The 27,097-nt window shown below is 37.5% G+C and overlaps 1 protein-coding gene across 1 annotated transcript in view; it reads left to right on the top strand.

The window, feature by feature from the left end:
- CFAP206 (cilia and flagella associated protein 206) overlaps positions 1–20,950 on the top strand; it is a 28,606-nt gene extending 7,656 nt beyond the window's left edge. Inside the window, exons 6-12 of the mRNA XM_028108123.2 lie at positions 387–595; positions 7,547–7,666; positions 8,750–8,948; positions 10,892–11,032; positions 13,204–13,397; positions 16,863–17,003; positions 20,720–20,950. Coding sequence (XP_027963924.1) covers positions 387–595; positions 7,547–7,666; positions 8,750–8,948; positions 10,892–11,032; positions 13,204–13,397; positions 16,863–17,003; positions 20,720–20,950 — 1,235 coding nt within the window. The remainder of the gene's footprint in view (positions 1–386; positions 596–7,546; positions 7,667–8,749; positions 8,949–10,891; positions 11,033–13,203; positions 13,398–16,862; positions 17,004–20,719) is intronic.
- The last annotated feature ends 6,147 nt before the right edge of the window (positions 20,951–27,097 follow it).

Here is a 27,097-nt window from a genome sequence, read left to right as displayed (position 1 = left end):
AAAGTTTCCTATCTTGCTAGACTATTCTGTTATTTTTCAGTATCCTCATCAGTTTCTTTTTTTCCTTTTCACAAAATATGCCTTTTCTAGAGGCTCATGGCCAGTAGCACATCATACCAAAGCCTATCTATTCTTTAGATTCTTCTGTATTTTAGTGGCGAAACTGATCTACTACCTTTTGGTTATCATTCTGACAATATCTTTTGTTTGGACAGGTGTTCCCCCCGCCCCAATTCTTTCCTTCATGGTGTGAGAAGAAACACATGACATATGTTACGTCTTGTTATTATTCATTTGGTTGAGAAAAAAAAATGTAATGCTCGAGTTATTACTTTCTAGGCTTTTCATAGATTCTTTCATGTCTCTCGATATCCTTTTAAAACCAGTGCCAGCCATTCTGCGCGAAGCAATCCCAGCCACCACGCAGCACATTGATTCCCAACTTCAGACTGCCCAGGACCAGGCCTACCGCTACACGGCCATCCTTGAGAAAGCAGCCAACAACCCATTCCTGAGTATAGAGCTTCAGCCATATATGTTAAAAGAAGCACTGTATAATGTGCGGCAGTACGAGGTCTTCCTTCAAATCATTTTGGTGAGCGAATGTCATAAGATTTGGCCTCTTTGTCATGTGGCAACCGCTTTACACGTTACAGGGCTACGCAAAAGCCAGAATCAGGTCATTGCTAAAGGAAGCAAACTTCGTAACTGCTCAGTTTATATTGCATCTGTAGGGCTGGGAACAGAAATAGAAATAGGGAAGTTGGGTTTTTATTTTAATGGAAAATATTGATAGGAATTGATTTCTAGTTGTTGATTCTCTTTGGTGCCCGGTGGAATGATCGTTAGCATGCTGTGGTTAAGCAGTGGTGTGTATGTGTATGTAAGTAATACTGCCTTGTTTTCACACAGAGCAAGTATCTGATGTATTTTTGGGCAGATAGTTAGCACCTAAGTAATTTTTTTTTAAGAGTATGTTTAGTGTTTTTTTTTTTTTTAAAGATTTTATTTATTTATTTGAGAGAGAGAATGAGATAGAGAGAGAGAGCATGAGAGGGGGGAGAGTCAGAGGGAGAAGCAAACTCCCCGCTGAGCAGGGAGCCCGATGCGGGACTCGATCCCGGGACTCCAGGATCATGACCTGAGCCAAAGGCCGTCGCCCAACCAACTGAGCCACCCAGGCGCCCGCACCTAAGTAATTTTTATGTAATTATTTGTTGTTGTAAAATTTGGTTGAAAAGATTTTTATCGCTAATATTTTTAGATTTAATGAACAAGCTAAACCGTATCCCCAAATAGTTGGAAAATTTGGTAAAGTGGTGATTTTAAACTTTTTTTTAAAAGTGGCAGAGCACTTTCTTTCAGATGGAAACTTACTCAGAATTCCAAAAATACAAAACAGGTATCTAGATGAAAGGACTGAAGGACCTTTTCACCAAGGAACATCCCCATTCCACCCTAGGGTTCTAGGGGACACAGTTTGTTAACTACATCTTGGCAGCAAGCTGTGTTCCTACCAGTCAATGTTTTTTTGTTTTGTTTTGTTTTGTTTTTTGGGGTTTTTTTTTAGCTTTATTGAGGTACAATTGACAACACTGTAAGATATTCAAAGTGTACAATGTGATGATTTGATGTATATCTACATTGTGAAAGCAACCTCTCCCATCAAGTTAAATAACACATTCATCCCAGTGGTCACTGTTTACCTTTACACACCTCTACCTTCCAGTAACTGTGAGACTCAGGGTCAGTGGACCGTCTTTTATATGAGTGAATACTAACATCTTGAAGGATGGAGCAGGATGCATTTTTAACTTTTATCTTAAATAATGACTTGTTACTACTTCTGGATGCACTTGATCTGTCTCCTTACCTTCACTGTAAAGAATAGGAAGATAAAATCCAGATGACATGACTTCATTGCAGCAACCTAGGAGGTGGTCCTCACAACTGTCCTACTATGTAATTGCCCTCAGAAATGAGGACTCTAGATCAGCTGTTCTAAACCAAATCATCCTTTTGGGTAGATGTTCCTCTAACACTGAGTTGTGGCCATCAGCCTTGTATAACTAGTCAGATACTGAGAAGATTTTACGGTCAATTTATCTTGAAATGCATGCAGGTGCACAGGAGTAAGAGTCTCACGTTTACTTTGTCATCTGTGTTGGGAAGGGATATCAGAAGAAGGAACCTTTGGAGATGGTCACTCATAACGTAAGGATGTTGTAGAGAATGTCGTGCATTTTATCTCAACTTCTCAGGGCTTTCAGCCACAGAGCATATTCAGCTGACTTCCAGTCTGAGAGTCTCATTGGAGTTCTCATTCTCAGCTAGAAGGACAGTAAGTCGCGGGTATCAGTGTTGAGCGTGGGCTCTGCAACCAGCATGCATGGGTCCTCATCCTGACTTTGCCGCTTACTAAATCTGTGTCCTCGAGGAAATAGCGTAACTTCTCTGTGTCTTGGTTTCCATATCTGTCAAATGGGGTTATTGATAGTCGACACTATACAAGTAAGGTAGACCAATGTCTGGCACATAGTTACGGGCTCACTAAAGTGACGATCATGCTGATGCTGATTATGGTTAGTAATACCACTGTCATCATTGCTAGGGCTTCAGCACAGCACCTCTGGTTTCATTTCTGTAGGGGTACAGACTGGACAGCATCTCATTTCTAGTCCTTTGCTGCTTACAGCATTGAGAAAGTTAACTTTCTGATCTCACCACTCTTCGTGACGATTCCATGCCAACTTCAGTCAGGGTCAGAATGAGTTCTCTTCATCGTCCTACTCTTTTTGGCTTAATGAGTGTTTCTTTTTGTTGTTTTTAAGTATCCAATCTTCTCCCATCGATCCACCTTAATTACAGTTAAGGTTGCTTATTACAGAATGGGTATTGGTTTAATCATATTATTTCTAGGTTATAAAATATGTCAGTTTATGTTGAGTTGAGAATTTTTCCTGTCCATGAAACCTGTGAATATTCTTTTTTAATAAAGTCACATTATTTGAACAAATATATTAATATAACTTTTTGAAGGGTTGATTTTGATTTAAAAATTTTCTTTTGCCAATACTACCTGCCACTTATGTAAACATTTTGAATTTTTAATTATAGCCTGGGTAAGGTAGTGATTTGTTTTCTTTTCTTTCAATTAGGACTTTGCTGCCGTGAACAATTCAGATATTGTGAAAGAGAAGAGGGAGGGGTGATCACAGTCTTGTTGATTTAGCTGAGAGAACAGAATTCCATCCTCTGTGGGCTTTCGAAGTGCAAGGCAGTCACCAAAGAGAGAAAGCCGCTTATTGTCACGGTGCAAGTAAATGCCACATTTGACACATAACATTTCTTAAAACATATAAGTCAAGACTTTTGTAGACATCTCCCTAAGCTATGTTTGCAGGGCCTATTCACAGAATAGACAACCCTGGACTTTCTTGATTTTTCCTGATAAAGCAAGTAAAACAAATCAGTTAGGTGGAATTGGTACTTGTTTTAGACTTGTTGAAATTGTGGAACAAAGTATCAGGAATTTATCAATTAAAAGGGAACGGGGAAGGACCATGACGGCATCACATGCTTTTTTTCCCCAAGCATTTTTTTTGGATCACATTATGAAAATTAAAAAAAACAAAAACGGTAACATTCCTAGAAGACTAATTTCATTATTTTTTTTCACCAACAGTCTCATTAGAAATATGTTTAAGTGTTTAGGATGCTGTCAGTTTCATGGTGGCCGATACACAAGGTTTTCAAAATGCAAATTTTATCTTTGGCAACAAAGACCGTTGTTTCCCTGAAGTGATGGACTCATTTCATTTACTTTCAAGAAAATATCTGCCAAGTCGCTAAGGCTCACAAGTCATAGTTTGTCAGTCAGTTGCTCTTTCAAGTAAAAATGATGTTCTGCTGGGGGAAAAAGTGCTAGTTCAGCTCAAAATTCAGTCAGTAAGTGTTTTCCTAGAGAGAACTATGCATTTTAATACGCAGCAGAAGCGTTTTATATGTGCTTTCCATCTCATCCCACTGATTATTAAAAAGCTTGTACTTAGGGATCAAGATTTAATAAAATTAATACTTTTACTGCATCATCAAAGATATTCTTAAGTGAAACTGGCTTTTTTATTGAGATATCATTGACACGTAACATTATATTGGTTTCAGTTGTACAATGTATTGATTAAGTATATGTGTATATTGCAAAATCATCCTTCACTACACAGTTACAAAATTTTGTGTGTGTGATGAGAACTTTTAAGATTAACTCTTTTAGCAACTTTCAAATATACGATGCAGTGTTTTTAACTATAGTCACCATGCTGTTATATTATATCCCCAGGACTTATAACGGGAAGTTTGTATCTTTTGACCCCTGTCACCCATTTCACCCCCACCCCCACCTCATGCCCATGGCAACTACCAGTCTGTTCTCTGTATTTATGAGATTGGGTTTTTTTTTTTTTCTTATTTTTAGTTTTTTTAGATCCCACATATAAGTAAGATCATACAATATTTGTCTTTCTCTGACCTTTTCACTTAGCATAACACCCTCAAGGTCTATCCATGTTGTCACAAGTGGCAGGGTTTCTTTCTTTTTTCATGGCTGAATAATATTCCATGGTGTATATATGCCATATTTTCTTTTTTTTTTTCAAGATTTTATTTATTTATTTGATGGAGGGAGGAAGAGAGAGAGAGAGCACAAGCAGGGGGAGTGGCAGGCAGAGGGAGAAGCAGGCTTCCCGCCAAGCGGGGAGCCCGATGTGGGGCTCGATCCCAGGACCGTGGTATCATGACCTCAGCCGACGGCAGACGCTTAACCGACTGAGCCACCCAGGGGTCCCTATGCCATATTTTCTTTATCTGTTCATCCATCAGTGGTCACTTAGGTTGCTTCCTTGTTTTGACTGTTGTACATAATGCTGCAAAGAATATGGGGGTGCATTTATCTTTTCTGGTTACTGTTTTTATGTCCTTTGGATATATACCCAAAAGTGGAATTGCTAGATCATATGATAATTCTATTTTTAATTTTTTTGAGGAATCTTCATACTGTTTTTCATAGTGGCTGCACCAATTTACTTTTCCCACCAGCAGTGCACGAGGGTTTGCTTTTCTCCACATTTTTGCCAACACTTGTTCTCTCTTGTCTTCTTGATACTAACAGGTGTAAGGTGGTATCTCATTGTGATTTTAGTTTGCCTTTCCCTGATGGTAAGTGACATTGAGCACTTTTTTGTGTACCTGTTGGCTATTTGTATGTCTTCTTTGGAAAAATGTTATTCAGATCTTTTGTCCATTTGTTAATTGGATTGTTTGGGTTTTTTGTTTGTTTTTGGTTTTTGGTTTTTTGGTTTTTTTGCTATTTATTTGTATGAGTTCTTTGTATATTTTGGATATTAACCTCTTACCATATATATGATTTGCAAATATTTTCTCCCATTCAGCAGGTTGCCTTTTCATTTTGTTGCTAGTTTTCTTTGCCATAGACCTTTTTCATTTGATTATAGACCCACTTGTTTATTTCTGCTCCTGTTGCCTTTGTTTTTGGTGTCAAATCCCAAAAATCATCACCAAGCCTGATATCAACTTACTGTCCTGTGTTTCTTCTAGAAATTCATGGTTTTGGGTTTTTCATTCAAGTCCTTAATCCAGTATGAGTTGATTTTCTGTATGGCTTAAGGTAGGGGTTTAGTTTCCTTCTTTTGCATGTTGCTGTCCAGTTTTGCCAATACCATTTATTCAGGAGACTGTCCTTTCCCCCATTGTATATTCTTGCTTTCTTTGCCATAAATTAGTTGAACATATATGATGGATTTATTTCTGGGTTCTCTGTTCCATTCTATTGATCTGTGTGTCTGTTTTTATGCCACTATCACACTGTTTTGATTATTACAGCTTTGTAATATAGTTTGAAATTAGGAAGCCTGATGCCTCCAGCTTTGTTCTTCTTTCTCAAGATTACTTGGCTACATGGGGGTCTTTTATGGCTCCATACAAATTTTAGGATTGTTATTCTATTTCTTGGAAAAATACCATTGGAATTTTGACAGGGATTGCACTGAATCTGTAGATTGATTTGGGTAGTATGGATTATTTTACCAATATTAATTCTTCTACTCCATGAACACAGAATATCTTTCTATTTGTTTGTGAGGACCAACTTTACAACTAAAACTTCCACCTAGTTGTGAACGAGTTCTTTTAGATAAATGTAAACAGAGTGATTGTTTTAGGTCATTATCAGGAAAAATAAAAAAAAGTCCTGTGTGCCTCTTCTGTGAGTCCCTGAAAACATAGCTCCAGGGAGAAAGTCTAGAGTATCTTCAGTTATAGGCTTAAAGAAGTTATGTGTTGAATGTAACTTTTCCTTTGAAGAGCATATGCAGGTTTATTTCTATTTCTTGTTGCTGTTGCACAAATCTAAAGAGACTTTAACGATGCCATTTTCGTATTTGATTTCTGAAATAAAACTAACAAAGAAGGGGGAAAACTATGGGGTAGATGAGAGACTTGTTAGATGGGAATAGGCAGAATTACATGGAGCATGAAGCAAGGGGAAGGGAGATGCTTAAAGAATAGTATGGGTGCGTTTAAAACAGGATGTATGTTACATTTGTGAATAAAAAATTTCATTAGTTGAAATACAGTAATATTTGGCATTTTTATGAAGTAATTATTTGTCATTAAAAAATGGTCTAGTAAAGCATGTGGTTTGACTACAAGTATCTGAAGACTCAGATGCATTTTTTTTCTCTTCAAGTAACTTTCACTCTTTTGCACTGTACTGATAAGCCCATACCACTGCCGTTTCCGGTCGTATCTCAGGTAGTGCAATATAATGGGTAAGAGCTGGGCTCTGGCTTCCAGCGGTCTGGGACGGAACCATGATTCCACCCTTTATTAAACTGTGTCCTTGGGCAATTTATTCACCTTTCAGTATCTTGGTCTTCCTCTTTATACTCACCCCTTTTTTACACTTAGAAGTATTTCATATGATGCTTAGCACACAGTAAGAATAAATGTTAGTCATTATATCAGAGTCAGCATTTAACACCTTATTTTCAGATTACTAGTGTCATATCAGAAATATACTGTTTTTCTTTCAGTGATGTGCTTTTTAAGATTTTTCTGCATTCTTGGATGTAATTTGTAAACATTCTGGTATCAGAATAGTTTTCAGAGGAGCACCTCATTAATTTTCTTATGGAGAAGTGGGAAAATAACAGTTGAACAAAGCTGTGTCAGAGGATCCACTTCTCAGGAATGCAATTATACTGCATTTCAAAGAATACCTTGAGCAAAAGAATTCCTTTGGGAAAAATTATGGCCATTGTATTTCAAAAGGTTCATCCATCCAACAACTATTTCTGGAGCACTCGCCATATGCCAATACTGTTCTTGGTTTGGGGGTACCAGGAACAAGAGAATTTCTGCTCTTATTGTGCTTACCTTCAGGGGCTATAGGGAGCAGGTAGGGCTCAAAACGCGTGATTTTTATAGTGAAATTATAAAAATATTAATGTAAGTTATATTGTCTTCACAGTCAGATATAATTACCTGTGCTCAAGAAGTAGAAATGATGATAAAGCAGTTAGGAGCCCAACTGGAACAATTAAAAATGATTGTAAAATCCAAGACAGCTGTCCCAACGTCACAAGTCTTTGTAAGTATTTGCTATCAACTTTGACCTTGCTTAAGGGTGAATATACCTTTGAGTCCTATACAACTGAATCAGAAGTAATTATAATTATATTTAGTTACTAAAAATAGAATATTTGTTCTATACAAGTTGATCCTGTTCTTTACAGCTATTTTGTAGTAGTGTAAGTCCGATGAAGGAATCGCCCTTGCAGGCCATTGCTACTAAAGGAGATGCAGATCTGTGTTATGGTTGCCATAATTTCAGTAAATATTGTGGCAGCAGAATGAATCCATAAGGCAGCGTTGAAAACATGTTCACAGGGGCTGGTTTAAAATTGCCTCCAGCAAAGAGGTGGTGTAACTTGTGACCTTTATGAAGAGACAGAGGATGATCACTGTGTTTACCGGGCCTATATGTATACTGACTTTCTGATTATCTGCACCACCTTATGGGCAAATCTGGTAGCCCTAAGGAGGTATAAGATGCACATGCAGTATTTTATAGAGCATTTTGAGGCTCTGAGAATTTTCTGTAACCATTCCTAATATTCGGTTTTAAAAACCAAGAAACAAAAGGCTAAGCTGTTTCACTTATTAGTAGGGCCTGATTAATTTTTTTAATGTTTGTTCTGTAAGTCAGTGACCTTTAATATGAATAAAAAACTTTATCTCACTGACCTAAAATCTTTAACTTGCTGCTCACAAGATATGCCCTAAGATGTATCCAGATTTTCCAGGTTCTTTTGAATCATGATTGAGCCAGATAAATCTGAGAGTAATGAGTTATATTTAGCTTTTTTTTTTTTTAAAAAGAAGCTATTTCCCCTTGACCTTTTGAGGTCAAGCATCCATAAATGTTTGGCTTTTTTGGGTAAATTAACTTTATGACAATCACTCCAAGATAAAATGCTTTGAAATAAAGTACAAGTTTTTTCTCATAACTTATGAGTCCAGTTGCTCTGTAGATTTTATTGTTTAACCTCGGGAGACTTTGACTTGTCTTCTGGAAGAATTAATTTCTTTACAAACACAAATTTGTTAAGAGTACAGTGATTTATAATTTTATTAGACAGTTGTATTTTGAACATTGCTTTCTCTTCCTCAGCCCATCTTCATCGCACTTTCCAACCTGTGGACTAGCTTCCAGGATGAAACTGTTTTGATTAGTGTCCTCAGTAATTTAACAACTCATCTTGTACCATTCCTGGGTGCTCATGAACTACTCTTTCCTGAGAAAGTCATACAGAATCTTCTTGATGGGCTGACTGTGAAAACTGATGTGTGTAGGGTAAAGGAACACCTGGGTAATAGAAATCATCTTTGACTTCCTCTTCCTCTTCAAATTGCCTCTAGAATAAAGTCACTCTTTTGTTTTAAAATTTTCATGCTTGGGGCACTTGGCAGCCTCAGTCCAAGGCGCATGGGTTCCTGAATCTCAGGGTCGTGAGAAGCCTCACGTTGGGTGTAGAGTTTACTTAAAAAAAAAAAAAAGGTAAAATTTTCATGTACTCTCTTCCTGATAAGGTATTAAGCATCTTTCTTGATTAAAAGAGTACTAATGTTTGTCATAGAAAATGCGGAAAATAGAAAATATATCCACTGAGTACCTTACTATCCCGCAATGAACATTCTTGATGTTATTGTCAGTGTTTTTTTTTTTTTTAAAGATTTTATTTATTTATTTGACAGAGAGAGACACAGCGAGAGAGGGAACACAAGCAGGGGGAGTGGGAGAGGGAGAAGCAGGCTTCCCGCGGAGCAGGGAGCCCGATGCGGGGCTGGATCCCAGGACCTTGGGATCATGACCTGAGCCGAAGGCAGACACTTAACGACTGAGCCACCCAGGCACCCCTATTGTCAGTGTTTTAGTTGACAATGATGTTCCTTGCCTATGTGTTTCTATTGTAGTCTTCATGATTTTATTATTGATTGATTCATAGTAGAAAAGGATATTAATCCTTGCCATATTTGTTGCAAGTAAAGCTCTATTTCTTTGGAATGCTATTTGCCCTATATCTTCTTCAGAGTCAGGCTGAAATTTACAAATCAATGAATTTTATCCCTGTAAATGTGAGCTGATTTTAGACCCTTTAAGAGACACGTTGATTCTTATGGGAAGGCTGTCTTTATCAACAGACTGCTATTTACTTTTTTGTTGTCTTCTGTCTTAGTTACAGACAACTTGAAGTTAATGAGAAATGCCAAAATAGAGTCTAGGAGTTGTTGCCTAAAAAGGTTTTTCCAGAAATTGAAATTAGATAATTTACTCTCTAAATTTCCTTTTCAAATTCAAATTTTGTAAAAGTGGAAAATGAAAATGAAGTGGTGTTTCCATTCTTAAACTATTAGAATAAAAAAAACCCTGAAAACTAAATTAGAGAGACTCAAAGGCATCCTTCCAGTTCAAGTTTTTCCTACTCTTTTTATTTTATAAAAACAGCATATATACACAGATACTACCTGAAACTGAAAAGTTAAAGTCACCTCAACAGTAGATATTAGACTCAACCATGTTGACAAAACGATTTACTTCTTAGAGTTAACATGTCATTTCCCCCCATGTGCCACAACTTTATATTCAATAAGACACTATCCCATTACTGATCCCAGTGAATTGGGAGACCGAATACTCTTCTAAAAGAATTTAATTAACACTTGCCACATCTCATCACTGTTTTGAGGCTTTCAGGTATATCACGAAAAAAGAAGGAAGGTTTATTTTTCCCAGCATTTGCATTTACTTCTAGCTGTGGCCACAAGGGCATCTGTGGTATCTGCCGTATGGATACAGGGCCCTGCCCAGAAGATTAGTATAAGGATTGCAAAAGCTAAGACCCTTGGGGATCGATGTTTTATAAATACGTGTTTTTGTTTGGAGAAAAAAATTTAGACAGTGTGTTTATCACATGTAAATAAGTAAACCAACCACGATTAGGAAGAATTTTTAAAGTGTAAAGAACAAAAATTGTACACCTTGTTTATCAAAAGTAAGTTACTGAGAGAGATTTCCTTGAATCTTTCTGCTCAGAACATTCTCTGCTGTTTCAAGAAGCAATAGTCCTTGTGTATGAGCATCACATTCCAAGTATTTGGCCACCTAGTATATTACGAAGAGCTCTACTGTCTTGAATGAAGCTGATCTATCTCTATTTTAGTCATATAGCAGCCAGTCTTTTCTGCTCATTTCCTTGGGTTGTTTACTCTTCTCATTGACTAAAGTTTTTCTTGTCCTCCTCTTTCATTTTAGAAGATAGAGTACATCTGGCGGATTTCAGAAAACAAGAATGGCTTTTCCCAGAAACAACAGCAAATTTTGATAAATTGTTAATTCAGTATCGGGGATTTTGTGCTTACACATTTGCTACAACAGATGGTCTTCTCCTTCCAGGTATATTGTTGGGAACAACCTTACTTTGACTTCCCCATTTTTTCTTTGAATAAAGTGCTATCGTTGTCACTTATTCATTTTTTTTTTTTACTTATTCGTTTTTTAAAATTTTATGGGATCTGATGATGAGCTAGGAAAGGAGCCACAAAGATGATCCAGACCGTTTTCATCTTTGAAGTACTCATAGAATAATCTGGTAGACTGATATAACCAAGAAATTATGCTACAAATGATAAGTGATGGAATGTGTATATAATGAAATATGGATGCCACAGTATCATAAAAAGATGGATGACTCATATGTCCAATGAAGGATTCGAGAAATTCACATGGCATTACTAAAATATATCATCTTCCAAAGTAATGACTTGAAAGAGCAACACTAATTTGGCTGGTTATGTTTATTACACAATATGCTGTCACCTTATGGTTATAGTCCATTAACATAAATCAGGATTTCTGGATAAGTCATATCTAAGGAGATGGCCAGTATTTTATCAAGTAAAATCTCTCAGTGATGTATGTATTATGAGAGTTTCCCCAAAATAAAGAGTAAACCAGAAATTATTATCCAAAAGTGCCCTATGAATTGGAAATAAAAAGTCAGCTAGGGCTAGAATGAAAAGAGTTTGACAAAATTATTTATTTATTTATTTGAGAGAGAGAGGGAGAAAACACGAGCAGGGGGTGGGGCAGAGGGAGAAGCAGACTCCCCGCGGAGCAGGGAGCCCGATGCGGGGCTGTGTCCCAGGACCCTGGGATCATGACCCGAGCCGAAGGCAGATGCTTAACCGACTGAGCCGCCCAGGCGCCCCTGACAAAATTACTTCTAATTTACCTTACACCATTAATCTCCTCCTTTTCTTTGTTCTTTGTTATTTCTTTTGTTATGTTTCACAGTTGGGTATTACTTTTTTATTAGAAAGAAGGTGACACTGTGGCTTACCGGTTAGGGTCCTTTTCAGATGATGTCGCCGACTTCATTGCCAGCCAGTCTCCCTTGCTCACTGCTCCAGGCTCACTGGCCTTCTTGCTATTCTTGAACGTTCCAAACACATTTTCACCTCAGCCTTTGCCTTGCTATTCCCTCTACTTGGAAAACTCTATCCCACATAAAGCTACGTATCTTGCTACTTCATTTTGTTCAAACTTCCTAGATCACCCAATTTAAAATATCAACCTCACCCTCTTCTTTTTACTATGTGTTTAGCTGGCTTTATGTTTAATTACTTTTTCTGCAGTACTCTCTGACCTATGATATATTTGTTGATCTACTGAGAGCAGGAAATTTGTTTTCTTTTATATCCTTAGTGTCAGGAATAAGGCCAATAAATTTTGTTGAACAAGTGAAAAAATAAGTAAGACAGTATTACTGTTTCTCACCAACTATGTGGATATTTAATAATCCATATTTTATGTAGTATCCATTCACAGTGGGAAATATTTTCTAACATTGAAACTTGTATTGGGGGTCCCTGGCTGGCTCAATCGGTGGAACATGCGACTCTCGCTCTTGGGATTTTGAGTTCAAGCCCCACGTTGGATGTAGAGATTACTTAAAAATAAAAAAATCTTAAAAAAAAGAAAAAGAAGAAACCTCTATTTTGGAAAAAAGTCCCATCTTTGTAGTTTTTATAGAATTATTTTTAAAAACAATGCTTGTAGTAGTTTAGTTAAAGGAGATTTGAAAAAACCATCAGACGACTAAGTGATTCTCATAAAAGATTTTCAAACACCTTATATCTGGATAGTAAGTTTTTATATAAACCATACTTTAAAATAATTTAATATGAATTTCACATAAAATATAATTTAATAAAATGTATAATTTAAAATTGCAAATTGTGGGACACCTGGGTGGCTCAGTCGGTTAAGCGTCTGCCTTTGGCTCAGGTCATGATCCCAGGGTCCTGGGATCGAGTCCTGCATCGGGCTCCCTGCTCTGCGGGGAGCCTGCTTCTCCCTCTGCCTCTGCCTCTCTCTCTGTCTCTGTCTCTCATGAGTAAATAAATAAAGTCTTTAAAAAAAGTTGCAAATTGTACTATTTTAGCAAAATGAAAAGTGTAAGTCATATGTTAAATATGCAGTAGATAGGGGATGGTTTTATGGTTGTATTACATAGAATCACTTAATATTTCATGCCTAATTCATTTCCTTTTCTTAATTTTCAGGAAATCCAGGAATTGGGATTTTGAAATATAAAGAAAAGTATTACACTTTCAATACCAGAGATGCTGCATACTTATTTGCAGAAAATCCTGAAAATTATATTGATTTAATTAGAGAAAAGGCCAAAAAAAATGCAGAATTAATTCAGCTCCTGGAGCTTCATCAACAGTTTGAAACCCTCATTCCATATTCTCATGTAAGCAGAGTCAGTATTTTAAGAATTTATGACTTTTAAAAGAATACTTAATTAAAAAGTCAGACTTTGTTGTAGAATGGTTCCTAAGTCCAGGCAGAGACAGGATCCAAAGAGGGCCTTTAACGCTCTCAGAAAGACATTCACCCTTGAAGAGGGACACTAATGAAATCCGTAAAGAATAATGAAAACAAGCAAAGGAGTCAAGTTGATGAATTAGACTGGAGAACTCTGGAAGAGAAATACTACATTTAGATAAATAATTGAAACTATAGTATTTCCTTATCTAAAATTAAAGGAGCTTAGGGCAGGTAACACAGGTGATAACTTAGAGCTGTAAGATAACAGGTCTGTGTGTCTGTCTCGGCACTGGTACCATATTGCTTTCATTACTATTGCTTTCTGGGATATTTTATTACCTGATAGGGCAAGCTCTTTCCTTTCCCTTTTCCTTTTTGAAAATTGTCTTAGATAGTCATGCATGAATCATTATATATCCATGTAATTTTCTTAATAAATTTGCCAAGTTTCCCCCAAAATCTTCCTGAGATTTTAACTGGAATTGCATTAAAATAATCAAATGAAATAATCAAGTAATTGTTTATGTTTATTATATTGGGTTGTCCCATCCATAAGAAGTACCCTTTACTTAGCTTTTTTAAAAATAGTGGTTTTATTAATTATGTCTTAATAAAACATAATGGTTTTAGTTAGATTTTTTACTCTGCCTACTTCTAAAACTGTAGGTGATCCTAGCAGTGACTGGTAGGGATAATAATAATATATGTTTTTCAATATGATGACACTCAGTATGATGACACCTCCATTGAATTAACAATTCTCCTACGGAATGGGTTTGTTTCTAGGCTCTTGATTGCATTGCACTGGCCTAGGCTCTCCCAGTTTTATATTTTTTATTCTTTTGTTGTGTCTTTTCACAAATGAAATTTTTTCAATTTCATATGTAGTTTATTGTTCTTTTTTCTTTCATGTCTTCAACTTTTGTGTCTTGTTTAAGAAATCCTCAAGTATCTTAGATCATAAAAATATTCTCCTACATTGTTTTACAACAATTATGGATTTACCTTTCACACCCAAGTCTTTAATTGACTTGGATTTGATTTTTGTGTCTAGGGGGAGGTGAAGATCTAATTTTAACTTTTTTTCCTTTTGAGTAGTGAATTGTCCCAGACCACTTGTTCAGTGCTCTGTCCTTTCCCCGAATCTACAGTGTCTTCTATGCACAGGCTTAATTTTTAGGCTCTCTATTCATCTTACTAGAGCCTTATAATAAGTTTTGATGCCTATAGACTAAGTTCTCCCACCCTTTCCTCTCTAAAGAAACTTGGCTATGCTTGACTCTTGACTTTCTGTTATAAATTAGAGAATTACATTGTCAAGTTCCATAAAAAACCTTGAAGGCATTATGAATTTGCCTGTCTATAGACAAGAATTTTTTGGCCTTGCTGCCACTTAATATAACTTACGGAGTTGTAAGATACCTCAAAGACAGTGAAAGGCTAGAATCAGATCATCAGAAAGGTGTGCTATATGTAGATAATGCGTAGTTTTCCATTAAAGAACAATTTCCCCCCATTTATTTGTTCTTGTTTTTCCCTTTCTGTATATTTAATTCCCAGCTCTTCTTCAGTGACCTTCATATTTCAAAGCTGTGGTTCTTATAATTATTTACTAGTCATTTACTTGAATTGTATAATATTGCTAATCATCTTGCAGCATGTTTTATCTATCCAACTATATCATAACATAGTTTTGAAGACAAAAATGATATCTTATGTTAAATGGTAGGGCAATCAGTGATTATCTATTGCTTGATTTGGAGTAAGAAGTTTTTTTTTTTTAAAGATCTTATTTTTTTTAAAAAGATTTTATTTAAGAGAGTGAGAGAGAGAGCATGAGCTGAAGGCAGATGGGGAGGGAGAGGCAGACTTCCCGATGAGCAGGGAGATGGATGCGGGACTCGATCCCAGGACCCTGAGATCATGACCCAAGCTGAAGGCAGATGCTTAACCAACTAAGCCATCCAGGCGCCCCTTGGAGTAAGTTAATCTTGAATGGATAAAGGAGATATGGCATATATATATATTAGGAATATTACTCAGCCATAAAAAAGAATGAAATCTTGCCATTTGCAACAACATGGTTGGCTCAAGAGGATATAATGCTAAGTGAAATAAGTCAGTCAGAGAAAGACAAATACCATATGATTTCATTCATGTGTGGAGTTTAAGAGACAAAAGCAAATGGACAAAGAGAAGAAGGGACAGACTCTTAAATATAGAGAACAAACTGGTGGTTGTCAGAGGACAGGTAGGTGGGGGAATGGGTGAAATATGTGAGGGGATCAAGAGTACACTTAGCGTGAGGAGCACTGAGTAATGTTTAGAATTGTTGAATCACTGTATTGTACACCTGAAACTAATACAACACTGTTAGTTATACTAGAATAGAAGAAAAAAGAAGCTAATCTTCTCTCCCTTCTCTTCACTATGATCTGAGTTCTTTTTTTAAAGATTTTATTTATTTATTTGACAGAGAGAGACACAGCGAGAGAGGGAACACAAGTAGCGGGAGTGGGAGAGGGAGAGGCAGGCTTCCCGCGGAGCAGGGAGACCAGTGAGGGGCTCGATCCCAGGCCTCGGGGATCATGGCCTGAGCCGAAGGCAGACGCTTAACGACTGAGCCACCCAGGCGCCCCTGATCTGAGTTCTTTAGACCTCTACCACCCCCTCCAGCAATTTCATATACCGCATAATCATACCTTGTTTAGCCTGGAGTTAATATTTAATATTTTAATAGTGAGTTTCTGAGTGACACAGCAGAAAATCAAAATATCCAACTAAAACAAAAACCACCTTGGATAATATGCTGTGTATGCATAGTTTGGGTTTAAGATATATCCTAGGGGCTCCTGGCTGGCTTAGTTGGTAGAGCATGTGACTCTCTTCTCTGGGTCATGAGTTCGAGCCCCACATTGGGTGTAGAGATTATAAATAAATAAACTTTAAAAATCCCATCATCAGCTATCATTAAAAAAAGATATATCCTAAAGATGTTTTGATACTTCAAACAAATGTGATTTATATTTAATATTTAATGGCTATTTTAAACTTCTGTCAGTTTTCAACAAAGTATTTGCTTATGCTACCAATGTGAGAGGGGCATTTGAATTAGGAATGAGTGATGTTATGTTTTCCTCTTCCAAAGTATGTCTCCCATATTAAGTTCACAAAGTCAGGTACAAAGAAAGCCATAATGCCCAGGAAAGTTATCTCATTTAGCTCACAACTACAAGCTTATTTTCTCTGCTGTCTTTATGAGTATATTCCATGTTCAAAAATTCTTGTTTTTCTAATCTTTTTGTTAGTTTAGCTAAATATTTTTAGTTATCCCTAAATAATGCTTAGTTTTTTAATAATTACTAATCACAAAACTTGATTTCTTTAGATGAAGGATGTTGACAAACATATAAAGCCAATTACAAAGTCTGAAAGTAGCACACAGACGGATACGCACATATTACCACCAACAATTGTGAGATCATATGAGTGGAATGAATGGGAATTAAGAAGAAAAGCCATAAAATTGGTTTGTAACAATATTTTCTAAAATTATTTATAGGTTGGGGATTTTTTTTTTCTTTAGTTAAGACAGCAGAAGAGATGATTTATTGTATATATGTTACATTCAGCCACATACGAAAACAGAATTAGTCCCTCAAGTCACAGGTCCAGGGCATAGGACCAAAAGGGACAGTTTTGGTATGAGCAAGGTGGGTCTCTCAAAGGTGGTTGTTGCGATCAGATGGCAATGGACATTCTAGATCCATTGAATCAAGTTCTCGAAAGTCAGCATGCAGTCCAAGAGTTTGTACCAGCGTCCCTCGCCTCTGGCTTTCCTTATGTCTGCTCCTGTGGTTTCCATGGGTGTACAACCTAGCTGTTTGCTTGAACCTCTGCCTAATCTTTTTTGCTTCAGCCCCCACATCACTTCTTCCTCCACTTGGCTCACTTAGTCAGGGGGTTTCCAAGAAGACGGCGCTAAGGTCGAGAGGTATAGGTTGGGGAACTTTATTTTTATTATTTTTTAAAGATTTTATTTATTTATTGACAGAGAGACAGAGAGAGCACACAAGTAGGCAGAGCGGCAGGCTGAGGGAGAGGGAGAAGCAGGCTCTCGCTGAGCAGGGAGCCCGATGTGGGGCTCTATCCCAGGACCCCGGGATCATGACCTGAGCTAAAGGCAGCTGCTTAACTTGACTGAGCCACCCAGGCGCCCCTAGGTTGGGGAACTTTAATGTATTGTTACTCACAGAGTTAGTAATTTAAATTATTTATATAAACTAATGAGTTGCATACAGAGTTCTTTGCATATTAATTTGCCAGCTTTACCTTGTAAGATTGTCTTCTAATTTTAAGCATGTACAGAAGGATGAAACTATTCTCAAATTATACCATCCAGTAACTAGAACAATGGTAGTTGCTTGCTCTCTCTTTCTAGATCCATCTATTGTGCTAATCTATGAGGTTCTAGTATTTATTTTTTTAAAAGATTTTATTTATTTATTTGAGAGAGAGAATGAGATAGAGAGAGAGCATGAGAAGGGGGGAGGGTCAGAGGGAGAAGCAGACTCCCTGCTGAGCAGGGAGCCAGATGCAGGACTCGATCCTGGGACTCCAGGATCATGACCTGAGCCGAAGGCAGTCGCTTAACCAACTGAGCCACCCAGGCGCCCTATGAGGTTCTAGTATTTAAAGCACTCTCAGCTTCCTCTAATTATTGAACGTATACCCTTATCTTTTTTGGAATTTTTTTTTTTTTGAGGAGCAGAATATTACCTCTGTTATATCTCAGGTAGTGTTCCCTCTTGTTGTCAACATCTTCTCTACAGGCACTGAGCTCTCTTGTCCTTCTGATTCTCAGTTACTTTAATCATAAGAGGCGCCTGCTCCTAAAGCATGGCTTTGAAACTCTTAGCCGTGTCTGACTCGGTGGAATTCCTCCCACTCACTCTTTTTACAGTACCTCCTCATTTTAAACAACAGGTATTTAGAGTATGAAGGAAACAAACTATTTTATATCTGTAGCCTTTTCTTAGTATATTTTGTGCATCTCTTCAACTGAAATCAGGTATGGAAATAAACAAAGCCTACCCAAATGGGAACAGAGGCTATTTATTCAAAGTTGGCTATAGCAAGGGAGTCAACCACCATCATTGCAGTTGGCAGAAACTCCAAAGCAGGCAGGAGAAGTGGGAGAGCTTGATAGTGAAAGAGGGGAAGGTTTCGGGCGTTCTCTGATTAGAGGTTGTTGACATGGGGAAGATGGAGGTGGGCTAACTCAAAGTGGGGGATCTTACGTGATTGGTTTGGTGGGCATCGTTGGCTTTCTCTGGTTGGTCCTTAGTTGAAAGGTGGGGGCAGAAAAAAAAAAATAGGGAAGCTGGCCAAGTCCTGCCTGTTCTGGGCTGATAACTATGGCTACAGATGTTGTGGGTCAGAGTTCTATTTTCATATAAGGTCTAGCCTTTGTCCATTTGTATATTCAGTGTTTTATAGGCTTTTCACCAACCTTGACATTTTTCTGGTGGCAGACACCCTTTCTGGTGGCAGCTTTTCAGTCCCTTGATTTCCTGGGATGAGAAAGGATTAGTTTCCTGGTACATCTTCCAGATCCTTTTGTTCCATTCCCGTCAGTCACTCTTCTGTAATTCATGAAGCTCCACTCCCTCCCCATGTTCTTTTCTGTTATCTATTAAACTCACTTGAGCCCATCGGATATATACTAGGTAACATAGATACCACTACTTTGTTCTTTAGAAGCTAATCATCTAGGAAGTGACATTGATACACTAAAAATATTTCAGTACCTCTTGGTAAGTGGTATAACAGAAGTGAAATAAAAGTTGACTAAATGACATTTTTTTTTTGGTCTGAGGTATAAATATGCAAAGGAGAAGAGGGGAATGATGGCTGGATAGCATGAGAGGTAGAAGTGCCAACATAGGTCTGGACTGGAAATATAAAGAGATTGGGGTATTCGGTGGGGCTGCACTGCATATCGACTGACCCCCTCTTCTCATTGCTCAACCTCCACTTCATTCTGATTCCCACCGGAGACCTAATTATCCTCTAGAAATTGCATCATGTTGAATGCCAGCTCCCGATGTATTACCAGTACAACCTGCTGATAGGACAAAACTGAGTGTACTGCTTAAAGCTGTAGGAGGAACCACCACCTCAGCAGAGCTTTGGCAGTGTCTCGAGGGGGAGCAGCAAGGTCAGAATTTATTGAGAATGCGAAGTACGGTGGAAGGCAGGTCTTACAATGCCAAGGGCAGGTCAGGGGACAGGAGGAAGGCTTGAACTGGATTGGGTAAAGATCATGAAAGAGCAGCCCAGCACTGACGGGAGTAGAGGGTAAAGATTTATGGGGCAGTGGTGCAAAGAATGTTAGGGCTTAATCTCTGTTGATGCTTACTACTGAAGATGCGTCTTTCAGGATGTTCTGTAGTGAACACTGAAGATATTTGTCTTCACAGGGGTCTCTTGGAATGGTAAAATCCTGCTAATGAGGACAACGGAATAACGAAGTCATATTAATGTAGACCATAAACTCAGTGTAGGGGAAGTAGTTTCAGTTCTCACTCACCCACAGTGTCTCAAAATCTGGAATGTTTCCTCTCATTCCAGGTCTCTACTTTTTAACTCAGGCTCTAATGCTTCTGAGTTTTTTTCTTGGACTTCCTCATCACTTCAGTAAATCCTAGTCTCCTTTTTATAAACTCCTCTTTGCTTCCCAGCCTGAGTAATCTGTTTAACTTCATGTTTACTAGTAATCCATAAAAAGAGCAAGCAAGATGTAGAATACTATAAAATATAACCTGAAGACATCAGAACTTTTTATATTAAAAGTCTTGGGTGAAGTCCATTTAAAAAAGACAGTATGTTAAATTTTTGCCTTTTAAAACAATAAACCAAGTATGGTGGGAAAATCCAAGTGGTATTGAATCTCAAAGTATAATAATGAAGGAATTAGAAGATTATATTAATAAATAATTGAGCTCACTGTTAAATTTAAATCTGTATGTTCTTTCTTTGGATCCGTTTTCAACCTTTTATGTATTTTCCTACTTCTTAGCCCAAGGATATTTATTATGTTCTAGTTTTTCTAATGTTTTAATGTTTTGTAGAAAAATGCTATGTTGTAGGGCTAATTTCTTTGTGGATTGAGAAAAAAGATGAGGCTGATATCATTTGTTCTTTAGAGATGGGTTAATTCCTGTGTATTCTCTTTCTTTTTAGGCCAATTTGCGTCAGAAAGCTACTCACTCAGTACAAACTGATCTCAGTCACATGAGAAGAGAAAATTGTTCACAGGTGTACCCACCCAAGGATGCTGGCACGCAGTCTAAGAGAGAAGGCAGCAGCCAAGTGCCCAGGCCCCAGATTTACATAGCTGGTCTCCGTGGGGGACAGGGTAAAGTCACCTCTGGGGTCAAGGTGAACTTAACTAGAGCTGTTGATGAGACCTAGTTAGAGACTGAATTTTTAAAGTAGAGCTCACCAAGTTATGAGCAGTGGCAAATATTATATTGACAAGTATCTTTGCATCCTTTAAAATTAGTTAATTTTGTGGGTCTGGCACATTCATCGGTTGTGTGAATGTTTTCTGGATTCTCATGTATATTCGCTGTCAACCTGCTACAAAAAACTAAAAGTTGTTCTCTGTAACACATTTTGCATTCTATTAAAATTGAAAAGTAAAACTCTGTCCACTCAGCTTTTATTTGTCAGAAAAAGTTTGGCAGCATTAAAGGCTGAAATTATGATGCTCTTTAGATATTAATATATTTATAAGATTGTGACTGAGATAGAAGCTTATTTATTTCTAAAATCATATTTAATGTTAAACATTAAAATTTTATTTTATTTTTTTAAACATTAAAATTTTAAAGTCTAGGCAGTATTTTCAGCCTCATTAGCTATTAAATGTTGACATAGGTGAAACTGATGTATAATAAGACCTCGCTAATTTGGAATAATTAGCGCAGAGGTCACGTGAATTTTAAAAATCTGGAAATTTTACATAAAATCCAGATTTCTGGCCCCTTGACAAAAATCAGAATATTTGGCAGTACTTGGCTGGCATTCCTGTGAATAGCGGCTGTGCTCTCTCATAGGCCAGGCACTTCCGGTGCCCGTTCCTGCTGCCTTGTCTTGTTTGCCTGACCCCATTGGCAGTTGTGTTTAGGGCCCATGTGAATTACTGATAGCTGAATTTTAGAGCTATAATTTTATTACTGTCTTACATAATTTTAATACCAACTCCTGGATAATAAAGACTCCCAGGTGGAGGGACTGTTAAACGTGCTTTAATGACGAGGGGATCATTTATATTTAGTGTATTTTTTCCTGCCTTGGTGACTTTTATTAAGGTGTTTATATAATTTGTTTTCTATGTAGGTTAAATGTTATTTTTAATATGAATATGTTTCAAAATCCATTTTCCACATATATCATGAAGGTAAACTTCAAACAGACCTACTTCTCAGTGTTTATGATTTTCATAGCTGTAGTTTAAAAATGATGTTAAAGATAGGTTGGCTGGCTGTTGAGGCAAGGCCTGGGGCAGGGGGGCGGGGGGGGGCAAGGATCTGGCCTTGAAGGAGGTGGGATGGTGAGAGCTAACACTGAACTTTACAACATCAGGTTTTTTATTTTATCTGTTCTATCAACCCTCATTTGATTCTGCAAGACTTCTAAACACAGAAAAGAATGGCTGGTGAGCCATAATTTGGGGTTATCAAGTTAAGGCTGGAAGTAAAATTTCCAAATAATAAAAATACCAAACCCAGTTTGAAAAGCTCAATTTAATATCAGAAAGTTGCCTGGTAAGTACAATAGAGCCAGAATAAAGGGAGCTAGACCAAATGGTCCTCTGCTGGGATCTTGACCATCCACCCAAGCCCTAGTGCTCTCTAAAGATTCCCAACCACACGCTGGACCCCACGTCAGACGGTCACCCCCGTTTCAGCAGGTTGCAGGCCAAACTCATTGTCTTGGACAGACTTGTTTCTCCCTCTGTATTTCTTTCTGTGGTCAAAGGCCTCACCATCTACTCGGTAGTAGACATTAAAAACTTTTGACTGCCTTTTCCTCACAGCCCCTACATTTAATAAGTCAGCAAGCCCTATTGATTTGAATTGTCTGTGTCTTTCTGTTTTCGTCACCACTGCTATTGTTTAGGACTTAGTCCTATTACCTGATTCATTGGCATAATGTTTCTAACATATAAATCTGATCATTGTCACCCTGTCCTCTTCCCCCAACTTTTACTTCCTTCACTTAAACACCTACCAAGACTCATTTCTATTACCTAGGGGATAATGGGAAAATGCCTTCACATATTATGTAAGACTTCAAAATATATCCATTTATCTTCCAGTTTCATTTTCTGCTCCTCTCTTGCTATCTCCTTACACTATACATATTAGGCAAGTTGAACCAAACTCTTCAAATATGTCATTGTCTTTAATACCAAAGTCCTCTGCTCTTGCTTTTCACTGTCACCTGGAATGTACTCCACAGACACCCTCATGAGATTATGTTTGTCCTCACACTGATTAGGTTTTACCTTTTCAGTAAAGGTTTTCCCCATCACCTTTGGGAGAATTAATTGCTTCTTCCTTTGGATTTTCACTAGATTGTAGTTAGACCCTTAGTAGAGTACTTAAAGTCAATAGGTATACATGTGGTCCTCTGTATTCTCCCTGTTAGATTGTGAATTCCTTGAGATTTGAACTGTGTTCTAGCCATTTTTATACCCCTGGCATTTGTATAGTATGTTGTTAGATGAATGAATGAATAAAAAGGGAATAAATGAAAGAACAAACTGGAGGCGGGCTATTGGTCAAGTGATTGTTTTAATAGTCAAGGTGGGAATTGATAAGAAGCTCAGCAGCAGAGTAGTCATTGGAAAAGAAGAGAGAATGGAACAGAGGAAAAAGGAGATTATTTTTTGAGAAGTGGTGGGAAATAAAGTTGGATAGGTCATGTTGGTATAGCTTTTGGAGAACGTTGAAAGCCAGGCAGAGGAATATGTTGCCTGTCAGAGGTCAGACATTAGGAAACCATTGCAGATTTTTCAACAGAAGATTGTGGGAGAGAGATGCTATGTTTGGGGAGGTGGCTAGGAAGCTGTGTTGCAAGAGTTAGGGTATGTGGTAATGGATGACATGAAGGGCAAATGTGAGATTTAATGAACAGGATAGAACATCTCAGGAAAAGGAAGGAAAAAATCACAGTATGACTTCAGGGTGTCTACGCTAGGAGACCGAGGATAATTGGGAAGAGGAGCTGATTGATCAAAAAAGAGAACACGTTCAGTATTAGAGAAATTGTGTTTTTAAGAGATAAAAATAAAGCAGAGGTGACTGGAATTTGAACTGGACAAAGGTAATTTGGGAGGTCATCCCCAAGGGAATGGGGATGGAATGAGGAGAAAGAGACAAAATGAGACCAAGGAGCAGTCAGAGGAGTAGACAAAGACATAAGGAATCTCTGTGGTCAAAGAAGTAAAGTCAAGATCTACTACTTACTAGCTGTGTTACTTAATATTTTCCTGCTGCAGTTTCTTCATCATGAAAATCAGGATACTAATAGTTCCTAACTGATTGGGTTGTCAAGAGGATTAAATGAGTTAACCAATGCAAAGCATTTATATGGTAAGTGCTCTGTTAATGTTGACCAAGAAAGGAGGGAGTCTTGGTGTCTCATTCTACTGCACTCCCATCTTCACTTTGCCTACTTTCTGTTTTCAAGCTCTCAGTCAGTGCCTCGAATAATGCTTGGCACATTATGGCTTTCAGTCAATGTCATAAATAAACAGAAGAGGATAAGAAATGAGAAAAGTTTGATGGAGTACAGAGTTGGCTTGAGTAGAAGATTGCAGTAGGCAGAAAATGATAGAAATAAGTACAGACTACAAATCAGTACTGCTTGGTAGGAAAAGAAAAATGAGATTATGGTAGCTAAAAAACGAAGCAGAGGCAAGGGAGAGTTAAGCTCCAATAAGAAATGTTTAGATGTTGATGATTGTTACTCATGTTTTGCTCTTAAAGTCTAGACACTGAATTTTATGTTGTCTCCTTGTATTTTTTAACTCTCAATTACAAAATGCAACAATTCTTTTCAGCTTGTCTTTAGTAATATTACACCATAGGAAGGAATTGTTTTAAAATACTAACCTAACAAATTGGGATGTAATTTTCTTAATAGCAGAATGAGAAAAACATGCTTAAGTTGTCATGGAAACAATTATGTTTAGGTGTCTGCATTTGCCTAAATGTTCTTTATGGTTAATGATTTACTATGCTTGAAACTTCACCACTTTTAATAATCTATTATATAGCTGTATCCTGAATTTGACTATAACTTCCTTAAGCCTTCTGGTATTGCTTACTGCACAGCTTACACTTTTACTTTAGTACCAGTGGATAGAGTAATGGGCTTCCTTTTGTATAATTCATTGACACTAGGGTAGCTGTCATGCCTGAGCAGAGATAGAAGTGAGCAGGATTTCAAGGCAAATACTGCAGCTTGGTAATGACCATCAGGAATATCATTAGGGTTTCAGATGGCGATATAGCAGTAGTTGTTTGAGACACAGTCAGTTTAGCTCATTAACAGGCAAATGACCCTGTGGTTCACATGTTGAAGATGACTGCTTCTCGCAATAACCACGGTTGATAGAAGGCTAGGCATACACAAAAGCAGCACATTAAGTCAATAGGTTTTCCTCCAAGACTTAGGATAATTCAGAATGAGAAAGTAAAATTTAGCTCACATGTAAAGAATGTAAATATCTGCTTGGCCATTCACTGGGCTGAGATAACAAACAGAAACACCAGCTGGAAAGTTAACAGGAAATAATATTTACCTGAAGGGTATGCTCAGTAAAGTATAATAACCACCCCCTCTTCTGAGTGTCTACTTTCTAACTCAATGAAACATTTTGTTCTCTGAAAGCATACGGGGTTAGGAACCTTGCTGTTGAAATTGTTATCAGCAGGAATGAAATGGCCTGCTTTTGCTTGGAGGATTTAAGTCACTTTGACACAAAGAAGCAGCCTCAATTTCCAGTCTAGAAGCAAAGCCTTCCATTTCAGGGGCTCCTGAATACAGCAGTCCACATCCGGTAACTTTGTTGTTTTCAAGAAAACAGGATCCTGAGACTATTCTTCAGTCCAGATCTGATGTTGACTTCTTTATAAACAGCCCTGATTCGAATCAAAACACTGCTTCCTTTAAATTTCACCCAAGTGCATCCATCTCCCAGATTTTATAACTCTTTCTTTGTTTCCAGAGACATCCCACACAATTTCTGTAGTGTGAGATTTCCCTCACTGGAATGGATCAATATATCTGACTTTCTCTAAATATAGGTTTGTCCCTAGTGGTCTTGGGCTGAACAGGTTAGGACAAGAGGCATCAAAATCTAGCCAAGGTTCATGCCAATGCTTTGGGACAATTAAAATTTATTAAGAAAAGTAGAGTTCAGTAGCATATGTTATGTGAACCAGAAATGTCACAAAAAACAGCTCAACAGCATTTTACCTACCACCCTAATTATAGTGTGTGTGTGTGTGTGTGTGTGTGTGTGTGTGTGTGAGAGAGAGAGAGAGAGAGAGAGAGATACTATTCTCTACCAGAAAGAACCATAGTTCCTTGAAGTGTAGCTGATTCCATGACCTAGGACAGGGAAGTATCAAGATTGGCTGGAACCTCTTGTTGCCAGAAATAAAGAATGCTTCAAAAATCTTGTGCAGATGTAAAGAAACAGTAGGTTTACAAGGGCCATATTGGGATAACTTGAGCATCAAAAGAAGAATAATTATATTTAAGTTGAGACCATAATGATACTCCAAAATGGGAAGAGCTAAACCGCACAAAGCTGTAGTTGTAAAACAAAAGAAGGAATGTATGATGGAATGTTTTCCATTATTAAAGTTAATTTCAAGTACACGTGTGAATTTTTTGTTTAAGTGTATACATAGGAACATATGTAATAAGGAACTGTACCAATTACAGGAAGAGGTGAGAAGCACCAGTGAGCACATATACAACCCGGTAGAGGGAAGGTCCAACAGTGTTCCAAAATGAGATTAATCAAATGTCCGACTCTGCGTTAGTGGTATAGTGGTGAGCATAGCTGCCTTCCAAATGTCCGACTCTACAAAGCTTCTTCTAATAGTAATGTGATGCTAATAAGGCATGCAAATTTTTCCAATAATGTTAGTAAACTAGATTTATCTACATATATGTATATCTAGTGATAAGACAATGGCATATAACAATCACTCAAACCTCTGAAAAGTCATTTTAGGGAAAGATGGTGCTACAAGAGGTGTAGGCTTCTGGGTATTTTAGATTCTTGTATCCTGTTCCCGTAAGGGCTGAGATACCTTTATATTTTAACCAATCCGCGTTATCTGGAAAGGCTTTCATTTTGCCAATGAATTGTTTCTAGCAACGCTTATGCTTATTAATATCCTCTAGTGAAAGTGAAGATTATAGCGATTGAAGTAAATGCCTGTTGACACGTCTAACATTTTTGAAGCCCTTTTGTTGTGAGAAGATCATGTAGTTAGAATATCTGGCCAAGTAAATATAATCAATGAC

The sequence above is a fragment of the Eumetopias jubatus genome, unplaced genomic scaffold (assembly GCF_037043125.1).
Source record: "Eumetopias jubatus isolate StellerSeaLion01/CBP00866 unplaced genomic scaffold, mEumJub1_p1.0 scaffold_6, whole genome shotgun sequence".
NCBI lineage: Eukaryota > Metazoa > Chordata > Mammalia > Carnivora > Otariidae > Eumetopias > Eumetopias jubatus.
The sequence above is the reverse complement of the archived record's forward strand: the minus strand, read 5'-3'. Positions and strand labels throughout refer to the sequence as shown.